This window comes from Sycon ciliatum, chromosome 10, assembly GCF_964019385.1.
Source record: "Sycon ciliatum chromosome 10, ocSycCili1.1, whole genome shotgun sequence".
NCBI classification, from domain to species: domain Eukaryota; kingdom Metazoa; phylum Porifera; class Calcarea; order Leucosolenida; family Sycettidae; genus Sycon; species Sycon ciliatum.
In genome coordinates, this window is record NC_088652.1 from 13,115,724 (window position 1) to 13,138,072 (window position 22,349).

At 49.5% G+C, this 22,349-nt stretch overlaps 1 protein-coding gene across 1 annotated transcript; it reads right to left on the bottom strand.

Annotated features, from left to right (window-relative positions):
• Positions 1-22,349, bottom strand: LOC135825803 (SHC-transforming protein 1-like). The gene is made up of 12 exons (XM_065338425.1): positions 21,842-22,349; positions 20,730-20,800; positions 19,992-20,049; positions 17,994-18,113; positions 9,662-9,715; positions 8,162-8,213; positions 7,175-7,301; positions 6,636-6,726; positions 3,911-4,183; positions 2,534-2,789; positions 1,379-1,605; positions 1-1,045 (listed from the first exon to the last, which is right to left on the bottom strand). The coding sequence occupies exons 1-12, from the start codon at positions 21,956-21,958 to the stop codon at positions 911-913; spliced, it is 1,581 nt and encodes a 526-aa protein (XP_065194497.1). The 5' UTR covers positions 21,959-22,349; the 3' UTR covers positions 1-910.

Below are 22,349 nucleotides of genomic sequence, written 5' to 3' on the forward strand. Positions count from 1 at the left end.
TCAAATTTGCGGAAAAAATGTTCTTTACATGGTGTAATGTCGCGGACTAATGACTCCATGATTCCACAACGCACTCCAAGTACACCACAAGGAAAAGACCACGTTCTCTTCAAGCATGCGCAATATGAATACAACTAGTGGGGGGGGGGGGGGAGTCATAATAAGATAACTATGGGTGATGGTCGTGCACCGCATGCATAGACATAACACATGGTGAACCATTGCTCTGACTCATGGGACTACAGTACATGCAGTCGGGAGTCGAGGACATGCCAGCCTTGAAGAACACATTTTTAACGGGCACACCAAAATCCTGAGCTATTTTTCAAATTGGGCACATGTAGTACTACTATAGGAGCAATAATAAAATAAAATAATATTATTATTGTTGCCATTTGTTGGGATGCATCGCTGATACATGATGTATAGGAGATAAATGAAAGTTACGCGGCCGGTTCCGAAGTGCACATTTTTGTTGACACAATTCTAGGTGCGGGTGTAAAAATGTGGGAAAGAAAACGAAAGCAGTGGAATTATGGATGAACGGCAAAGACGAAAATCGGTGTGCGAGGCCAGACCGGGAGATTGTGATCTTTTACCAGGGTTTCTTACTGACATCCCTGGCGTTGAGACCGACCGCCATACCCTCATGAATGTTTATCAACATGGTACAAACAGCTCAATCAGACCATGTTCAATAGATACACTAGCAGTACAAACACAAGCAGGAGATAGCTCTGTATAGCATCACTGGGTGTACACGTTCACTGGAAACCGGTACCAGCAGATCTCGCTGCCACTCCACCGGAATGCGATGAGTCCAACAGAATCCACCAGAGTGCACGTGCCCAAATCGGATTGCTCCAATGGAATCCGATGACGCCAAGCTGCTCTGTAGCCAGCACACTCCTTACTCTTCAGTGTCCACGACCACAGCAGTGCCAAGGCGCAGAGAGCTACCGGCGGAGACAATCGGGAGATTGTGCTCAATATGATAGTGGATCAAGTCAGGAACGCTGGCAAACACCTTGTCCTTTGTACGCACCTGTGAACGAACCGCCACACCAACAGAAAGAAAAAAAGAGAAGTTTGGTTGAATTTCGCTTTCTCTGCCTCCAGTTGGTTAGCATGAGGACACCCAAATCAGCAGCACGCTGCTGCAGGAAATCAGGTACTAACTTTCTATTCACATTATTCTGGGAATTTCAGGATCTCCAAGAAATGAAAAAAGTCACGATTCGCGCGAGACTCGACTAGAGGCCATGTTTTCTGCATCCGTAGGAACGCCACCACCCTTCAAGAAAGCAGGCCCAAAAAGAACAGTGCTATTAGACCAGCGGTCCAGCTCTGTGTTTGCGTACAGCTTGACTTCACTTACCGTTCCTTCGGGGTCGACGAGGAGCAGGTGCTTGATGACGCCGCCCTCCATGCCGGTGAGGACGAACTGTCCGGCCTGTGTGGTGCTCTCACGCACCAAGAACTCGCCGTCCTCCTCCAGAATGCCCTCGGCTTCCTCGCGCGGAATCTGCCCGTGGAACCAGTCCTGGGCCTGCAGGCTGTTGGGATCGGTCGGCGGCTGGGCCGGCAGCTGTTGAGCCATTTGTTCTACAATGCCGGCAGAGAGGGTGCACAAAGAAATTGTCAATTGGCAATACCGGTAAAAAAGCGACGTGAAGACAGTAATCTTAATAATGCAATGAATAAAACTCTATGCACACTCATATCACAACCATAGCAACGAACAAAGTATTCCAGAACGTTTTCTTGTCACAATTATCAATGGACTTCGTGACTAAAGGGAATGATGAAACTACCGGTACTCGTGTTAAGGTGCTGGCACAGAACGACAGTTGTACAACTTATAAATATGTTACAGTGCATTTCAAAACTATAGACGCGTAGGGTTTTTGAAATATTTCAAATTTGGCTGGAACTTTTTGAGAATAGTTTTCGGAATATTGCTCAGGATCGCTCCACAATTACTCTCATATAGTTTCTAAAGGATTGGATAACAGACGCCCAATTTGGAAAAATTTATGCACAAAGTGATCACAGATTTTATATGGTATAGATGCTGGCATAACGGTTTTTGCCTAGGTACGCGTCTATAGTTTTGAAATGGACTGTAGGAACTGAAGCAGGTAAAGTACTCCATTGCCTGAAGAGTGTTCAATGCCAGTGTAAAGTAGAGCTTTGCACACAGAGGAGAACGAAGCAGCTATATCGCAACTTGTTACCAGAGGATTGTGAATATGGTAAAATGCTGAGTTCCGTGGCTTCCTCTTCTCTACGGTGTAGTACAAATAACGAATTTAACGATGCCCGGTCCCCCCCCCCCCCCATTATATGGATTTTTCCAAAATAATGCCCCTCGATTTGGTGAAAAGTCCAAAACAGCCCCTCCTCCCTCCCTTCAACCCACACACATTCCAATATGAGTGTCACTCTCCACCCCTGCACACAAATTCCAATTGAATAGCTTCCCCTATCCCAGCCCAGTCCCAGGGTAAAAAAGTAATTTAAAGAGACGTACGCATGCCGAAGACGTTGGCGGGGGCGGTTGCCTTGGCGTTGTCGTAGACGGCGTCGTCGAAGCCACCCGGTTGCGCCACCTGTGTTTGTGCCGGTGGCAACACAGCCGCTTGCCGTGGTGCGTGATTGTCGTAGAGAGCCAGCGCCTCCTCCTTCTCCTTGGTGATGTGGTCGTCAAAGTCCACGTCCTTCTTGTCCGTGTTGTCGTACATGGCCGACGAAGATCCCATGTTGGCCAGCAGCTGACTGTGGTCATCCTGCAAAACGAAATTTTATAAAGAAGAAGGACCAAATGTTAGTGACCTACGGTCTGCCAAAATAACTAGATTATAATTATATATTATACAGTCAGCAAGTACGACATTTAGCACTTTCTCTACATATCCATGATTGCAGCATTGGCTCAATATACGAGTTCAATTTTATTCTCTAAACTTTTCCCTTTTTAACTCCCCAAAATTTATGAAATACTTTATCCTGCGGTTTTATTGTTAATCAAACTGGGAAGTTCTAGGGTGCACCATGACTAGCCATGACCCCCCCCCCCCCCTCACACACACACACACCATCATCACCACCCATCCCCCCCCCCACCCTCTCAATCACCACCCTTCCGCGCTCCACTGTCCTCAAGTTCTGTATAGGTTGTCAGAAAATGAATATCCCGGAGACGTTATGGTAGTCTGGCTGCATGGTTATCAGTACTCACGTCTGTGTCAGCTTCGAACAAGTACATACTGTCCATCTCTATGTATCACCCCCCCCCCCTCTCATTCTCCACTCCACATGTTCCTCTTTGTACATGTAGGTCTTCAGAAGGCTTGTACCCAAGGCAGTATGCATGCACTCCCCAGTAGTACATTGTGTACTGCATTTGCCTGCGAACCGAGAGGTCGGGGGTTCGAGCCCCGCAGTCGCACATCTGACTGCAAATCCCCACGATGCAGCTCACCAGATCAAGGTGTGGGTCCTCTTCACTCAGTAGAAACAGAGTCGAGCGAGCTGTATTCACGGTGCCGAAGGGCGGGCTCACCACCCCTGTATGGCAACTTCCCCATGTCTAACCCCCAATGCAAGACGAAGTGAATACTGTAGTAGTCATACTGGCCAAAGTAAAAATAAAATAAAAATATTCATTCCTGATGAGTGTTGTACGAAAACTTGCTTGAATCCTTATTTTCTCTACACCATTTCTTCACATTTTCATCGTTTTATTCCACATTGTCTCCACAGTTTTACATTGCATGAATAAAGTGTACTCAAATGTCAATTCAGCTTGTATTATTGATTGCGGTTATCAAATTGTTGTCTCCTCGCCGTTTGTTTATTTAAATAATAATAAATGCACTGTTCTGGCTGCATGTGCATCACAACTCACGTCTGCGTCGGGATTGAACAGGTTGGGGTTGTCGTAGTGCGCGGCCGTGTTGGTGAAGCCGACCACTGCCGCTCCCGCTGCCATGGCGTCAAAACCACCACCCACCGGACCGCCGGCACCCTGGCGCGGATTGTCGTACGGATTGGGCACGGCCTGGCCCATGGGCGGTCCGCTCATCGGGTTGTCGTAGGGATTGACGGGCGCCGCCTGCGAGTATGGGTTGACCGGCTGCGGCGGTGGCTTGCTGGCTACGGCTGCTCCCGCTACAGCCACCTGATACACAGCACAATAATGCAATAAAGGAAGGAACAACACGATATACGCTAGTTCCTCCGGCCACAACTCAATGGAAATTCTGCGCATAAAAAGATAAAAACAAGCTATCCCCTGTCAACGGACTGGGGTAGTGTCTTCTTAGCTGCGTAGCCTGGCGGCTTTTCGGGTGAAGTTACAGAATGCGACATTAGTTTGACCGCCTGCAAACTACTGCCAATGATGTAGCCATTTTATCCCCCCGTGTGCTCCCCAACGCATTCACGCTGCACAACTTTTCACGACTTTCACTTTAGCTCATACGTGTACATGTACATGTACATTAGGGCTGAAACGATCATTCAATAACTCCTAAAGATCAACCAATATCATTAACGATCGATATATTGGTTTTATTGATTATTGTTGGCTCTATCGAACACCAGTTTATGAAGAAATTCCATGATGCCTTTGCTACGTTAGAAATGGGTGGCACCGCATTGTTGACATCTGTCGATATCTCGATGGTTTTACCGACTTCTCCCAAGAAAGAACCGAAAAGGCAAAGCCTTCTCTCCCGATCTCTTTCAAAGACACAAATCAATTTTACTGCACTTGAAAGTACATAAATGACTGCACTCGTATCCACTTTCGGATGGAGTGCAAGGTCTAGAATACTGTCACTGATATGCATGCATTCAAAATCGTTAGCACTCGTTTTGTACACTAACGATTATCGATTGCACTCTTAACGATCGATATGCGAGTTATCGGTATATTTGTTTCAGCCCTAATGTACATCCTTCAAAGCGGTGAACCCCTTGATAGGCGACAAGCCTCTGGGTCATCCTAATAAAGATATTATTATTATTATTATTATTATTATTTGAAACTCGGATGTTAAGCCATAAATAAATGTAAAAGAGAAAAGGACATATGGATACGAGTTTAGAGTAACTCTGGTGTGCTGCTTTTCTGCTTCGAATTGTAGTTAGACCGCTTTGTCAAATATCGTACTGGTCTCGTCATCGTCCAGTGACAATCGACATTCTTTGTTCCGTTGGGACTGTAGCTTTTGCTCGTTTTCGTTGCGCTTGCCTTCCCCTCTTTGGTCTTTCCATAACCTTGAACCTTCCAAGTTGGAAGGCTGTCGGTTAGCGCTACGGAGATGCGTTAAAGTTAGGTGTCAGGACGTCGAATGTCTCAGTACTCTGTCAGTTTTGTGCCTAGTTATTGCACTTTCTGACTGTATATAGTATCATGTTACAGTGATGGAGAGTTACTCTAAACTCGTAACCATATGTCCTTTTCTCTTTTACATTATTATTATTGTTATTATTATAGCCAGCCCAGAATAGCATGTGACTAACTCTTCCTTCCATTCTGTATTTAACCGGGTATATAATTTGGAATGTCAAATTTGGACTTCAAGGAGAATTTCAAAGTATTAGGAAATCAGAGGCCACGAATTTTTTCTTTCTTTTATATCTGGCAGCCAGGCATAGTGGGATGGTCTAAGACCATGATTGAGAAACAGAGGGTACCAGGTTCAAGTCCTGCTTGGAAGCGGAAGGATTTTTTCCAGCCGTGCTGCGACCCACAGTTAATTGGGAACTCGTGGCCTGGCACGAGGGAAACATGGATGCAGTGAATGGGATTTCGGTCTTTGACCACTTTGTGGTGGGTCTGATCTACTCACCTCCCATCGTTTAGGAGCTGCATCTGCGCCTTGATCCAAGAGGGTGGTGGCGTTCCTGCGGATGCGGAAAACTGGGCCTTTGGCCGAGTCTCACGCGAACCGTGAATTTTTTTTTTTTTTTTTTTTTTTAATATCTGGCTTGCAAGTGTTGAGTTACGGAGAGAAAAGAGCAGTACGTGGCATGTGGCCTCTGATTTTCTTATATAATTCGGAGGTGAATGCATACAAAATAGTACGGTACAAAATTCTTTGCATTCAGCATTCCAGGTGCTTGAAATGACTTACAAGTTACAATACCCCTTCATTTGCATTTAGTTCGGTAAAAGACTTATACAGTGTCCAGCCATGATGAAAAGACAAATACAGACGGTGAAGAGAGATCAAGCTCTGCTGCAAATCAGAGTTCCACGCTCAATTCACGGATCATCAGGCAATGTGAATATCATCAACATCAGGCCATGAAAATAATAGCGAAACTCTGAGTTGAACGGACTCTCTCTCTCTCTCTCTTTCCCTCTCTCGCTCTCTCTCTCTCTCTCTCTCTCTCTCTCTCTCTCTTTCTTTCTTTCTCGCACTCTCTGTGTGTTGAAGGCCCTGCTCTGGGGGTGTAGAGTAGAATTTGAGCGGTGAAGCTTTCTAATTGGTTACTTTATGAAAACGAAAATAGAGAGATAGAAAAGATAGAGACTCAAAGGCACAGAGACACAGAGAGGAGAGAGAGAGAGAGAGAGAGAGGGGGGGGGGGGGGGCGGGGGATTACTTCAAGGTACATACCCGCTGTGCTTGGGCTTGGTGCGGTGCCTCCGAGTAGGCATGGTTCTCTTCGTCGAATCCATAGCCGAGCTGTCCACCAGCTGTACCAAACCTGTGAGAGGAGAGTAGAGAAAGAGAGTGAGACAGAAAAAGAGTGAGAGAGAATCGTAGCAAGCCTTGAAGGTACTGCATGCACGACAGTGGTAAAACCACCTAAAATCAGGAGCGCTGTTTTCCAGGAACAAACTTTGTCCTCCAGTGTTATTGCCTGTAGTGCCCGATGATACACATAGTGCAATCATCAGACATCACCTATAATTATTTTCTTTGTTCGGTACTGCATTAGTCCACAAAGGTCCAAGCAACCAACACACCCATGCTCCAGAGCATAAGATCCGTACTCAGCTAGAGTATTTCTTATCAGAGTATGTATGAAGTGAGATTCACTGGATCTTTTATAATGCGCAAACCATTGTCTAATCTACCAATTCCCACCAATCCCCACCAATTCCCACCACTGAATCCCCACAAATCCCCACCAGTCATGGCCACTTCCTTACTGGTTCTCGACCTGCATGGGCTGTGCCTTGGGCTGCTGTAGGAATCTCTTGTAGCGCAGCTCGAACGCCTGACCAATGGTGGTGATGACGTCGAACGCGAGATCACCGCAATCGAATGTGTGGCAAGCTGTGGCAGATGTACAACATGCACACGTGTGAGGAAAGTAGCACTGAGCCAATAAATCAATAAATCAATAAATCAAGCTCATCCGATCACTTTTCCCAACCCGGCAATCTTCCGGCACTCAACTGTGTTCTGGTTGCATAGTACAGTGAGACCTGTCTAAAACGACCGCTCAATGGACCTTCGAAGGGTGGTCTCTGTTACCAGGTGGTCTCCTTATCCAGGGTCATTTGACTGGAAATAGCATCCCTTAGTCCTGGTTGCAGTGATCTTCCAGGACAGGTGGTCGCCTTTTCCGAGTGGTCGTCGCTTGACATGTGTCAATGTTTACTGTATGTGTCTGCTGCCTCCCGCTGCAGCAAGGACATTTGACTGGAAATAGCGTCCTTGGTCCTGGTTGCAGTGGTTTTCTTGGACAGGTGGTCACCTTATCCGGATAGCCGCCTTGACAGGTTTTTACGGTAGGCATAATGTAAGGTTCAACTCGGATGGTGAGCCAATTAAATTATGGTGAAAAACGTGGACGTTGGTGGACAGTTAATCATAACTCGTAACACTGTGACTTTTTCACCATAATGTATTAAAGGGAGTGTGATTTAAAAGAAGCTTTGAACATCCACTTGCATCCACTTGCACTTGCATCCACTTGCTGGTGAGCTGATCTACTCACCTCCCACCGCTTTAGGAGCTGCATTGCGCCTTGATCCTTGAAGGGTGGTGGCGTTCCTACGGATGCGGAAAGCCCGGCTTCCAGCCGAGTCTCACGCGAACCGTGATTTTTTTGGAACATCCAGGTTACCAGTTACCTGCCATTGACTATACAATTATGTTTAGAAAACATGTATGATCCCGGCTCAGCTCACCTCGATCATAGATGGGATCCTTAGCCACGTATCCGATGAAGTCCACAAATTCCTGTCCAAGAAAACCAGCAGAAGGGTACATGTACATGTAGTTGACTGGGCATGTTGTAAATGCTGCTATCGAATACAATAACAGGAGGCTAGCAAACGGCACATAGGAGTCATGTTGCTCAGTGTGGGTGAGGTTTGGCTAGAAAGCAGATGCAGGTGGTGGAGGTGGAACTAACTCTTTCTTTTTTCTCCTCTTTTTCCTCTTTTTTTCTCTCTCTTTAATTTGCATTTTGCTCTCAGTCCGTGGTTGGTTTCTCCTCACTTCCTTGTATTGGCTATTTTCATTATGTGCCATGAAGTGCAGACAGTAAATAAAAAAGATAAAATATATACATGTATGAATAAACCCATTGGTGCTGTGGTAGTCAAATAGAAGATAGTGCATCCCCTTTGTTTGACTGTGGTAAGTATGTGCAGTTGTGTTGTACACATGTGTATGTGCATTGTACATGAGAGTGAGTGACTGTAGACAGGGTGTAATAGGTATCAATTACAGTGAAACCTGTCTAAGACGACCGCTCAAGGGACCTTCAAAATCCGGTCTCTGTTACCAGGTTGTCTCCTTATCCAGGGTAATTTGACTGGAAATAGCATCCCTTGGTCCTGGTTGGAGTGGTCTTCTGGGACAGGTGGTCTTCTGGGACAGGTGGTCTTCTGGGACAGGTGGTCTTCTGGGACAGGTGGTCTTCTGGGACAGGTGGTCTTCTGGGACAGGTGGTCTTCTGGGACAGGTGGTCTTCTGGGACAGGTGGTCTTCTGGGACAGGTGGTCTTCTGGGACAGGTGGTCTTCTGGGACAGGTGGTCTTCTGGGACAGGTGGTCTTCTGGGACAGGTGGTCTTCTGGGACAGGTGGTCTTCTGGGACAGGTGGTCGCCTTGACAGGTTTTACTGTAGTCGAATCCTGCTCCTGTTGTGTGATCCGCCTCAGTGTCCTCCAGTGCATTACACTCAAACGCCTCTTATCCGGACGCCTCAGATACGGGCACGTCTCTCTACCGGGCACCTTCAGCTTGAGTTCCTATAGCACAAAATGCTTCTAGCTTGGGGTTTTGAAATTTTCCGTACATGGAAGTGCTTATTTTTCATTGTCAACATATGTAATCCACACATTTTTATCAATGGGTTTCGTTTTGCATCCTGAACATGTGCAATACGTTCCAAATAAACTTCTTCAAAAATGATATGATACATGGTAGATGAGTTATCCTGAGATACGGGCAAATCTGAGATACGGGCAGTGCCCGGTCCCAAGGTGCCCGGATAACAGACGTCCGAGTGTACTTTTATGAAGATCATTTTTGGTTAGAGCATCGCTAGCTACATGCGAGGGTCCCTGGTTCGAGTCCTGGTGGTGACAGTCAATCTTTTCTTCAGATTCTCCCCGTTTGTGTCTTTCCCTCAAACTAGTGAAGATCATTTTGCAGAATAACACTGATAAGTGAGCTTACTCTCTCTCCGCCGGTAGCAAATGAGATTGAGGGCATCGCATGATGAGCCAGCACCTGCACACACAAAGCATCAACAGCAGACACAGTGTAGCATAATTTACTACTGCAAGTTGTGTATGTGCTGTTTGTGTTGTCGTGAACGCAGCGGAAAGTGGCACCTAAATGACTAGTTTAGTGATGCCTTGCCGCGGGGCCAGATGTCTCTCTCTCTCTCTCTCTCTCTCTCTCTCTCTCTCTCTCTCTCTCTCCCTCTCCCTCTCCCTCTCTCTCCCTCTCTCTCTATCTATCTCTCTATCTATCTCTCCCCTCTCTCTCTCTCTCTCTCTCTCTCTCTCTCTCTCTCTCTCTCTCTCTCTCTCTCTCTCTCTCTCTCTCTCTTCCCCCTCTCTCGCTTCCCCCCTCCCCTATCTCTCTCTCTCTCTCTCTCTCTCTCTCTCTCTCTCTCTCTCTCTCTCTCTCTCTCTCTCTCTCTCTCTCTCTCTCTCCCTCCCCTTCCCCCCCCCCCCCTCTCTCTCCCTCTACATAAGGTCATTAATGTAGTGCTGTTGTTCTGGAGTATTCCCAGCTTGTGGTGAATCTTGCATGACCTTTCATTGTACTCAGGTTTCATTTCTTTTATTCTAGTGCATGCTGCTGGCGCCTGATGTATTGACTATTGCTACCGCAGGCCAGTCTCAACCTTTGCATTGTCTGAGATTCAAGTAGCGTATCGTTTGATGCATGTGCTGTCTCCATGCTATCTAGTCGTAATATATTCACTCGTCTTTGCATTTGTGCACAGTCCTGTGGATACTCGCAGGCTGCGGTTGCGCTCTCGCTTTGGTCATTCTAGAATGTATACTTCCATGCCTTTGAAGTTTTTTAGTTGTCAGTTTTGAACTGTAGGAAGCAGTTTACAGTTTTGGTTCTTGCAGTTTTATCTCAGAGGAGAAAGTTCTTGGTCTCATACTGTTACGAGTTGCTGTTGTATCTGGTTGAACGCATGCCGGGGCAACAGAGGGCAGCATGAGTAGCCATAGTGGTCCTTCGAGCCGGATCTCAGAGCCAGATCCAAGAAGTCCTGCGCGACGACGAGCAAGTCCCAGGCGCTGAGTGTAGACGGAGCTCGCGGTCTACCAAAGGGAGACCGCCGAGCAGATACGGGTTTGATAACTGGGGTGACGTCCCGGACAGCGTGAGCTCTGCAGGACATGCGCCCTCGAAAGTTTCAGGAACTGCTGCGTCGCAGGCGTCACTTCGTGCAGAGATGCTTCGTGTAGAACTTGAGGCTGCAAGGCAAATCGCTGAGCTGGAGGAGGAAGCCGAGACACGCAAGTTGGCTCGTGAGACAAGTTTGGTGCAGAGGGAACTGGAGGTTCGAAGAGCCGAGGCTGAATCTGCAGCTGCACTACGATCCGGGTCAGGGAGCAAAGTGTCGTCTCGCAAATCAGAGACTGGAAACGCTGCATCCAGTGGCAGGGCAATATTGACTGCCAAGAGTCTTGCTGAGCACGACAAGTTGGCCGGACCTGGTCGAAAATTCGTATTACCACCGCGTGAGCACTTCAGAACGATGAGTGATGTCGGTGGAGTGAACGGACAACGCGACCACGGCAAGCCAAGGAGTTTGCAAGGTACGTTTCGTACTGTGAATGCGCCCACACAACCTGAGGCTGTATTAGGTGTGGCGGAAGACAGCCCAGCTCAGTCAAGTACATGTAGTGTCAATGCGTTTGGCGTGCCTGCCCTGGGGCCAGTGGCGCAAGCATTCATGCGCTCGCCCGCTCAAAAGTCTGTGACCAGCACAGTGCTGTCAGTAGTGCCAGCCAAGAAGTCAATGGCCAGTGGTGCGCCTGTAGGACGTACTACAGTGTCCATACGGGCAGCTAGTAATGCAGTGCCTGTACAGCCAGCAATAAGCAGTGCAGCAGTACAATCAAGACTGCCTGGCAGTAACAAGAAGGCAGTATCAATGCTGAATGCAACACCACCATGGCATACAGCAGTGGCCAAACAGCAGCCACCAACACCAGTGGCAGTGCAAAAACACTCCAAGCAGGTGCTAAACCCGCAAGCAGAGTCCTTCATGTCCTATCCACCTCAACTGCAGACACTACACCCTGCTAGTTTCAGCTTTCACGTGAAGCCACTGGAGCTACCAAAGTTCTCTGGCAAGACTAGTGACTACGACCGGTGGAAGCAGAACTTTCGCCGCGTTGTTGACGAAGATCCACTAACGACTGAAGCGTACAAACTTGCACAGCTGCGTGAGTGTCTCATGCATGGCACGGCCAGCGACCTTGTTGATGGCGTGCTTGACGGTCCAGGAGCCTACCACACCATCCTTAGGGAGCTAGATGCATGGTATGGCGGCGACAATCGCACTGTTGAGTGCCAAGAGAAGGAGATTTTGCAGTGGCCGAAGCTAAAAGAGTCAGACGACAACTTTGCCAAGTTTGTCCTCAGACTCCGGACGATGCTCATGAATATGGAGATGTGTGCAGTAACACCGGGCCGTGAGTTGTACCTATCGGTTACGCAGAAGTTGCCGAAATCGCTGTTGCTTAGGTACATGGAGAAGTATGACGATGCTGACTGTGATATTTACCAGCTAACACAGTGGCTCCTCAGACGCGTCAACACACTACGCCGTGCCGATGAACGACTCCGGTCGACAGAAGTCACTGCCTCAGCACCAGCACCAGCAAGATCATGGTCGAAGCAGAGTGCTACAAAGTCTGAACGAACATTTGTGGCAACTAGCAAGGATGCAGGTGCCGACAGAAGCTGCCCCTCGTGTGGCAAGGCGCATCAGCTCCACCGCTGCCCCGATTTCATTAAGATGGAGGTCAGGGACCGATGGAAAGTCATCAAGTCCAAGCCAGATGTCTGCGCCCTATGCTTCGGTCTCAATCATCGCGCAAAGACTTGTACCAGGCAACCCTGTTCAAAGTGCAGCCGCACGCATCATGACATGCTACACTACAACATCCGACGCTCGGATTCCGCTGCAGACCCATCAAATGCCGCAATCAAGGCCAACGCAGCTTCGGCCAGCAGTGGCGGTCCTGCCAAGATTGCTACAACATATTGCGCAAGTCATCAGCCAGAGATTGACAGTGGCGAGTCATTCATGGTTGTGCCTGTTGTATTCCGACACAATGGTGTGAGCCTCCAAGGTAATGCACTCCTGGACCCAGCATCGTCCACGAGTTATGTCCAGCAGTCCGTGGCAACAGCCCTCAATGTGCGTGGACCCAAGCGGCAGCTCGTCACTTCCGGAGTAGGCGGCAAGCAGACCGCAGCAAGACGTGAGCATGTACAGATCCAAGTGGCGGCTCTGGGCGACAAGACCATGAACAAGCTTGAAGCTTGGGTTCTGCCCACCGTCACCGTGCCATTACCGGCAGTGAACTGGAATCAGCACAAGAGCAGCTGGCCGCATCTCAGTGATATTGACTTCCCATCCATCAAGGGCAGTCAGATCGACGCGCTTATCGGCCTGAATGCCATCGAGCTTCATGCTACTCTAGAAGAACGGCGAGCAGAAACAGCAAGAGCGCCCATTGCTCGACGAACTCCTCTCGGGTGGGTGTGCATTGGTACAGGAGTCGACACCACTCGTGCAATCACAGCTACTACACCAGCTACTGACACAGTGCTAACTGATGGGCTGACCGAGCTAGTAGAGAAGTTCTGGCGAGATGAGTCGGCGGGCACAGATAACCCACTAGAGGAGACGCCTTCACCCGATGACAGAAGAGCCGAGGAGCTCACGAGCCAATCAATCAGCTGCAACGGCAACCGGGTAACTGTCCGAATCCCATGGGTCAATGACAGCGGTAAGCCACGTGTCAGGTCCAACAGAGCTCAGGCTGAGCAGCGGCTCCGCAGTCTACAACGCTCGCTACAGTCAAGGCCAGCCGTGAAGCAGCAGTACTCTGACGTTATGCAGAAACACATTGCCACGGGTTACGTGAGACGCGTGGACCCGGATGAGATAGCCAAAGACGGCAACGACCAGTGGTACCTACCCCATTTCCCGGTAGTACGCTCAGATAAATCCACGTCAAAAGTGAGAATAGTATTTGACGGTGCAGCCCGCTGGGATGGACACTCCATCAACGATGAGATGTTTACAGGTCCTGCACTTCAAAACGACATGACCAGTGTGTTGATCCGATTCTCACTGGAACCAGTTGCGCTTGTTGGTGATGTGTCGGAGATGTTCCTCCAAGTCAAACTGGCGGAACGTGACCAGCGCTATCATCGCTTTCTGTGGTATGATGACAATGGCCAAGTGCAGGTGTATCAGTTCACCCGTGTGCTCTTCGGCGCTAAGGCGTCACCGTATCTGGCAGGACGAGCGGTGAAAGAGGTCATCAAGCACCACGGTGATGAGTACGACTCTGACGTCGTGCAGTGCCTAAGCAAAGACCTCTACGTTGACGACATGCTGTCATCACTACCATCCACACAGCGTGCCATCCAGGCCAGAGAGCAAACGCAGCAGCTACTTGCCAAGGGCGGTTTTCACATGCGAAAATGGCTGTCGAACAAAGCTGAAGTGATGAACACCATACCAGAGGAAGATAGGTCACCTGATGTCGTCCGAGATGTGGACAGTGACACCAGCCTCCCAACTGTCAAGACTCTCGGCGTCAGTTGGAACGCCGAGAAGGATGCCTTCACCTTCCAGCATAAAATGAAGGACATCACGACATTCACCCGACGCTCTGTGTTGCGCGGCCTGGCCTCCATATTCGATCCGCGTGGCCTGATCTCGCCATACGTCATCACGGCTAAGGTACTCCTGCAGGATGCCTGGTTGCTGGGACAGGGATGGGACGACCTGCTGCCAAAGGAACAAGTCGTCAAGTGGCAGGGTTGGTTCCAAGGCCTCCCAGACCTGAGTAACCTGGAGATCAGCCGCTGTTTCAAGGATCCACAACAGCCATCCGAAGACGCCAGTCTTTCCGTGCACTGCTTCTCCGACGCCTCAGATCGGGCGATAGCAGCCGCTGTGTATGTCAGAGCCAGCTACCCAGACGGTACCACCCGAATAACGCTAGCGATGTCGAAAGCGAAGCCGGCACCAGTGAGGCGACAGACGATCCCGCAGCTTGAACTGAGAGCAGCTGTGCTTGGCGTTCGCGTTAGTCATCTCGTCGCTGAATCCATCGGTATCCCAGTGTCAGCTCACACATTTTGGACGGACTCGATGAACGTCTTGGGCTGGGTCCAAAGCCACAGCCGGCGCTACAAAGTGGACATTGGCAACCGAATCTCTGAGCTCCAGACCTCAACGAGAGCACACCAGTGGCGACATGTTCCCGGAAAGAACAACCCTGCAGACAAAGGTACTCGTGGTTTGTCTGCTGCATTACTGTGCCGTGACGCAGTGTGGTGGTCCGGTCCACAGTTTCTTCGCCAGCAGCCAGATGAGTGGCCTCAGATGAAGGAAGTCAGCACATCCTCGCTGCCTGGTCAGCTCAAGACGGCGCTAGTTGCAGTCGTCCCTCCACCCTCCGAGATCCTGGGTCGCTTTAGCACATGGTCGCGACTGGTACGCGTGACAGCATGGTGCAAGCGATTTGTGGCAAACTGTCGGCAGGCAGTCAGTGACAGCAAGTCCACGAAGGGGGATGCCGCATCGGACAGCCAGTCCAGCACGCCAGTGAGAGTGCCAGTACAGCTTGGCGGCACCCGCTCCATCAGTGTTCCAGTTCTCAGCACTGACGAAGTATCAGTAGCAGAGCGGCACTGGATTGCAACTGCCCAGAAGGATTGCCATGGTACAGCATACCATCGTCTACAGTCTAGGCAACCGATGTTGAAATCGGACCCTCTGGCACCTCTCTGTCCCCAGTTCGATAGTGCAACAGAGTCACCCCTGATGACGGTAGGAGGTCGATTGCAAGCTACAAAGAACATGCCAAGTGGCGTACGCCACCCAGTCATCCTACCAGCAAAGCACCGAGTAACCCAGCTGATAATCGAACAGGAAGATCATCGGTGCTTCCATGCAGTTGGGCCACAGCATCTTCTGGCCAATCTGCGACAACGCTACTGGATTGTTCACGGAACATCAACAGTCAAGGCCGTTCGAAGCAACTGCGTCACTTGCCGTAAGAACCGTGCGGAGCCAGCGTCCCAGATGATGTGCCAGATTCCAGACTTCCGAGTTGCAGGCTCGTTGAAACCGTTCAGCCGTACAGGAGTTGATTACGCGGGTCCCTTCCTGACCAAGCAGGGCCGAGGTAAGACGCAGGCTAAGCGGTACCTGTGCCTGTTCACTTGCCTTGAGACTCGTGCCTGTCACCTAGAGGTATCCTATGGCCTCTCCACTGAGTCATTCCTGTTAGCATTTGAGAGATTCACAAAGCGCCGTGGTGTCCCGCTTGAAATGGTCAGCGACAACGGGACCAACTTCACTGCCGCGGAGCAAGAACTCCGTGAGGCCGCCCGGGCCATGGACAAGGAGAAGATCGAGAAGCGACTGGTCAGTGATGGCGTGCGATGGCGCTTCAACCCACCTAGAGCACCACATTTCGGCGGCGTATTCGAATCCCTCATCAAGACGGCTAAGCGCGGACTCAAAGCAGTACTTGGGAAAGCGGACGTCACAGATGAAGAGTTAGTGACTGCCATGTGCCAGGTTGAGGACATGATGAACTCGCGCCCGCTGACAGTCGTAAGTGCCGATGCAGCTGATTTGCAGCCTCTAACACCAGCACATTTCCTCGTCGGACGACTCGACCCACCAATGGCTCTGGAAGTGAAAGCAGACGAGCACCCCAGCAGAGACCCACGCAAACGTTGGTTGTATGTTCAGCGGCTTGTAGCAGACGTGTGGAACAGGTGGCGAGATGAGTATGTTCCCTTGTTGAATGTCCGTCGTAAGTGGCAACGTCAAGGTCGCAATGTAGCCGTAGGTGACATCATGCTGTGTCTTACATCAAACACTCCCCGTGGAACATGGCCCATGGGTAGAGTCACAGCAGTGCATCCTGGTGCAGACAAGCTCGTCCGAGTAGTGGATATTAAGATCGGCGACAAGATCTACCGACGGTCTATCCACCATCTAGTACCTATTCTGGACACCGAGTAGTTTGTGCCTTGTGTATCTGAAGTGCTACAGGCAGCCCTGTGACAGTACTCTCTCTCTCTCTCTCTCTCTCTCTCTCTCTCAACCTATGAAGTTTTTCTTTCATCATACAGTACCGTAGTAGTACTCACTCGTCACAGTTTGTTTGCTGACCCTGTGCTCGTGAGTGAAGGGGGATATGTTCTGGAGTATTCCCAGCTTGTGGTGAATCTTGCATGACCTTTCATTGTACTCAGGTTTCATTTCTTTTATTCTAGTGCATGCTGCTGGCGCCTGATGTATTGACTATTGCTACCGCAGGCCAGTCTCAACCTTTGCATTGTCTGAGATTCAAGTAGCGTATCGTTTGATGCATGTGCTGTCTCCATGCTATCTAGTCGTAATATATTCACTCGTCTTTGCATTTGTGCACAGTCCTGTGGATACTCGCAGGCTGCGGTTGCGCTCTCGCTTTGGTCATTCTAGAATGTATACTTCCATGCCTTTGAAGTTTTTTAGTTGTCAGTTTTGAACTGTAGGAAGCAGTTTACAGTTTTGGTTCTTGCAGTTTTATCTCAGAGGAGAAAGTTCTTGGTCTCATACTGTTACGAGTTGCTGTTGTATCTGGTTGAACGCATGCCGGGGCAACAGAGGGCAGCATGAGTAGCCAGCTGTGATTAGTGCTATCATAGTGGTCAGTGTTAGGTTGTAGAGTATAGGCTATAGCATTAACGCCATCATACTATAGTGTAGAGTTTGGCACATTCCGTATTGTGTTATACGCCGAGTGTCGCATCATGCAGAATCAGAATACAGATCTTCTGGAACCAAGCAGTTGCTCTGGCACGCGTGGGCTACGGTACTACAATTACCAACTTCAATGTTATAGTTTTGGCGGCATACAAGACATTGAAGTGCCAATACTCGCAAATTCTGAATACACATGCTTCATAGAAACACTATCAACACAGTCATACTTCCAAGTACTACATGTAGTATTGTAGTATTGTAGTAGGATTTTTTCCCATGCATTTGGTATTGTGTTTTAATGCCTGATGTACAGTTGTGCTTGGTGAAATCCGACCTAAAGTGCATATTTGGCGCATTCAACTTGCACGGCCCCTGTTGTACTGAGGTGTTATAGATGTGGCTGGACGTACACATCTTCGTGTATAGTTGTGTAACCGGAACTGGTCCAGGGCGCCAGCTTTGCAATTTGGGTTGGATTTCAGTGAGCGCAACTGTACATGTGTGCATGCAGCTAACCTCGCCTGTGTCGACCACAGCCAGCTGCAGGCCCTCAATGCCGATCGTCAGGTTGATAGTGGTGCCAGCTCTGTTCACCACTGGCCGTCCACCCAAGATCTTGGTGACGTTCTTGGACACCTATGCAGATATAAAAATTAAATAAACATTCCAAGAACATGGATAAGTGATCATCTCAGTGACCGATTTTACAGCATGCATTATAATTGTATGCACTATGCAAGTTCTACTCTAAGTTCCTATTATAAGTGCTGGAAGTAGAGAGGCACAGTGTCTGCTCTAGGATTTCAAACCAATCGGGTACACGTGTACCTGGCACAACTCTTCCAACCGGGTGAGAGCCGGGTGAGAGCCGGGTGAGAGCCGGGTCAGAGCCGGGTGAGAGCCGGGTCCGTTCAAGTGCGGCTACTGCATCTACATTGTACATCAGGGTGCTGTACGTAATAGTACTCACTGGTGTGTATTCCCAACAGGGCCACAGGTGACCCAGTGTTCTTTTTCCAAACGGGTCCAAGTACCCTCCAAGCGGGTCGCTGACCCGGCTGACCCGGCACTGGAGCAGACGCTGACTCAGTGGTGCATGTAGTATATAGAGGTCATTACCATCTCAGTCCCCTTCCCATACCACTACACACATGCTAACAAAGCATGTGACCGTTGCCTAGGCTATGGCCAATAGCCGGCATTCCCGCCATGGGCATACTCCGCTTATCATGCCCAATTGATGTTACTCTTTGTGACATTCCCTGCATTCGGAAGGTCGATACGACTTGACCTTCTGGCTACGGACCTCAAATCATGCAATAGTTCAAGTGAAGTACACTCTGTGTTGGTCATACTGACTGCCGTTCCTCTTCAGCGCATCCCTCGGGCCTACAGCACTCGAGCTGCATCCCCTGGGAAGACTCAGCTATATGTACATGACTGTGTCATGGCATCCAGACCAGAGCATGCTTTAATTGCATACTGTGCATCTGTATGATTCGAATGAGCAGGGGATCCATGCAGTCGGCTGGGTGACCGGCATATACCAAACCTTCTGGACAAATTTAGTGCCACCATCAAGACTGCCGGAAGCAGTTTTTGATTGGTCCGGTAGTATTGTGGCCTTTCATACAGTTTGTGTATCGATATGGTGGGTACTAGTACACGTACACATGCTCTCCCCAGCAGAAAACATGCGTTGGTGGCCGAAAGGTTGGTCCGGTGATAACCTGACCAACCGGACCGGTTCCGACGGGTCTGTGAAGTATGATAATTATTATAGCTGGTGAACATAACCTCCTAAGCAGTAAACGTGCGCTGATGGCCAACAAGTTGGTCCGGTGGTGACCCGTGACCAACGGGACTGGTTCCGCGGGCAGGCCTGACCACCAAGGTGGGTTCTAGGTTTGGTGGGTAACCTTATATTTACAGCACGACGCGTGTTTGCCAGGACCTGTACCAAGCGCAATCCTGTATTGACCGGATAAATTCCCACGCACCAAAGTGCTGTGTATCGTTTCTCGAATGATGCGTCCCTGGATCAAGCGCAATCCTGTATTGACCGGATAAATTCCCACGCACCAAAGTGCTGTGTATCGTTTCTCGGATGATGCGTCCCTGGATCAAGCGCAATCCTGTATTGACCGGATAAATTCCCACGCACCAAAGTGCTGTGTATCGTTTCTCGAATGATGCGTCCCTGGATCAAGCGCAATCCTGTATTGACCGGATAAATTCCCACGCACCAAAGTGCTGTGTATCGTTTCTCGAATGATGCGTCCCCGGATCAAGCACAACTCTGTATGGACCAGACAATATGGCATTCACCAAAGTGCTGTGTATCGATTCTCGAGCATGCGTCTCTGGATCAAGCGCAACCCTGTCGTATCAGGATAGTTTCCGCTGCAGCAAGGGTGTCCGATTAGGGCAGGGTTTACTGTACATCGCATAACAGCAGTCCAGAATTGAATACAGGGACACCGCCGTCGTCGCCGAACACTCTCAGTCGCTCACCTTTCTCTTCTTCTGGCCGCGAACACCGGACGCCTCGATGGTACGTGTTATGGCTTCCCTGAGGCACACAAACACAACCATCAGACAGGCAAGCAAACATCTCGCTGTCATTCTGTGCCGTAAGCTCAATCGTGCCGCCACTCTGTGCGGATGTAACTTTCTCGATCACACCCCCACCACCACCAATCCTCCACCTTGCAGCAGCTCTGGGAAAGGAATTTCGTCATGGTGAATTTAACATATGGACTGTGTTCTCCCAAAGAAAATATTACGCTTTCCCAATCCGTCCAGAATGCCATCATGGACATGCAATCATGACTGTCGGTGTCAACTTCAGATGAGTATCAATGCACACATGCACATGCGCACACACAAACACACGTGCACGTACGCACGCACACACACACACACACACACCTCAGACCTCAGACCTGCCCATCGCGGAAGCGATGATAGCGAACAGCATGTTAGACATAGCAACTTGTGCTGGGATTGCACCATTCAACAGCTTGCAAGGCTGATAAATTGACCGCCACTATTTTTACACACACACACACACACACACACACACACATACACACACACACACACACACACACACACACACACACACACATGCTTTTTTCAGATGTGCCAAGAATGTGCTCACACATGTATGCACGTGCACAGGCGTCTTAACTTAAGACAGGCATGATAAATGACATGAAGTGATCGCGCTGAGCCTTGTCTAATGCTTACCGGGTCACCTGTGTGCGCTCCTCAAATCTCAGCGTCCTCATGGAGCGTAGGATCTGCATACATCCAATGTACTGCAGTGTAGACCAGCACATCAAATCACATACAAAGTTACAAACACAATGTTTATATTCATGCGTGCGTGCGTGAGCGCGCGCACACGCACACACACACACACACACACACACACACACACACACACACACACACACACACACACACACACACACACACACATGCACACACGCACATACCCACTGTGACACACACTCACACACGTCTATGTGCATAGATAATTCTAACTACATGTATTAGGCCGGGTCACACACATACTGCATAGTGGAGGCAAGCGCAAAGAAACAGACTGAAATGTCCCAGGTGTTTACTAGTTTACTACCCTCTACTAAACTGAGTATTGTGACACTTCTTCAACTGGTAGCTCAGTGCAGCAACGACCACACACTCTGACTGCAAATGTAGCAGCTGCTGGGTGCCTCCACGGAGTAGCACCATTGCGGCCTTCCTCTCACTCTACAGGGTGTAATGGGTTGGTGGATTCCATGACCACATAGTCCAACAAGCGCTTCAACCGTCCTGAGCACAGCCGGCCCTCGGCTGTACAATCATTGCGTCTTGATCGTCTAACTGCCGGTACAATCATCGCTTCGAACACTAGCTACAAGTACACGACGTTTTGTTCTGAAGTCAGCAATTAGCATAGAATAGATGCGAGTAGCCAATCTCAAGCCGAGGTGGGACCGTGCCATTCCGCTGCGCTAGCTGGCTTTGAAACACGGTCGTAGCCTCAGCTAGCTGACGTTAGTCGCTTAGTTTCATCAAACCATTTACTGCTGCATTGCATTATAGCCATAATATAGGTGGTCGCGATTCAAACTGCAACGAATATTTTTTCGGAACACCGGACGCAAACAAACCACCGAGCGTAAACAAGGAGCAGAGCACATGTACTCGAGGAGCTGCCCCAGACTGCCAGCATCTGATTCACAACAGTTTCTGGGACTTAGGGAGAAAATCTAGCTCATAATCACTTGCCAAAACAAAAGCAAAAGGCATACTCAACCGTGCATAGATCTACGCTTGTTGTGGGTACTTACCCGAACGCAATAGCAGACTCCGCCACCGTCCGTAATGGCTCGGTCCGGATGCAGCCAGCCGCGATCCGGCTTCTTGATCATCGTACCCGTCTGCGACCATTCTTTTCCCTTCTTCATCTTGTCCGTACGCGGCCGAGCCGGGAGGAGTCGAGTCCTCGTCGATCGATCGCCACCGCCTCAAGCTAGGCTCGAGTGTCTGCGAGCGCTGAACGCGTGCCTTCGCACGTCTGCTCTCAAGAGCTCAGACAAGACTGAAGAGGGATCGTCTGTGTCTGCGACGCGATAGGGCTTCACTCTGGTGCTCAAACGGCCTCACTAGGTCGGGATATGTTGGTCGGGATATGTTACACGGCACTACAGTACTCTAGCTCGCTCCTGTACCTTGATTCTCAGCCGCTGGTGTTCTTATGTTAGATCCGAGACCGACGGAGGACGTCTTACAAAAAGATCACTCTTGCACGCACAGTCTGTCAGTGCAGCACACTCGAGAACAAGCTAGCTACAGACG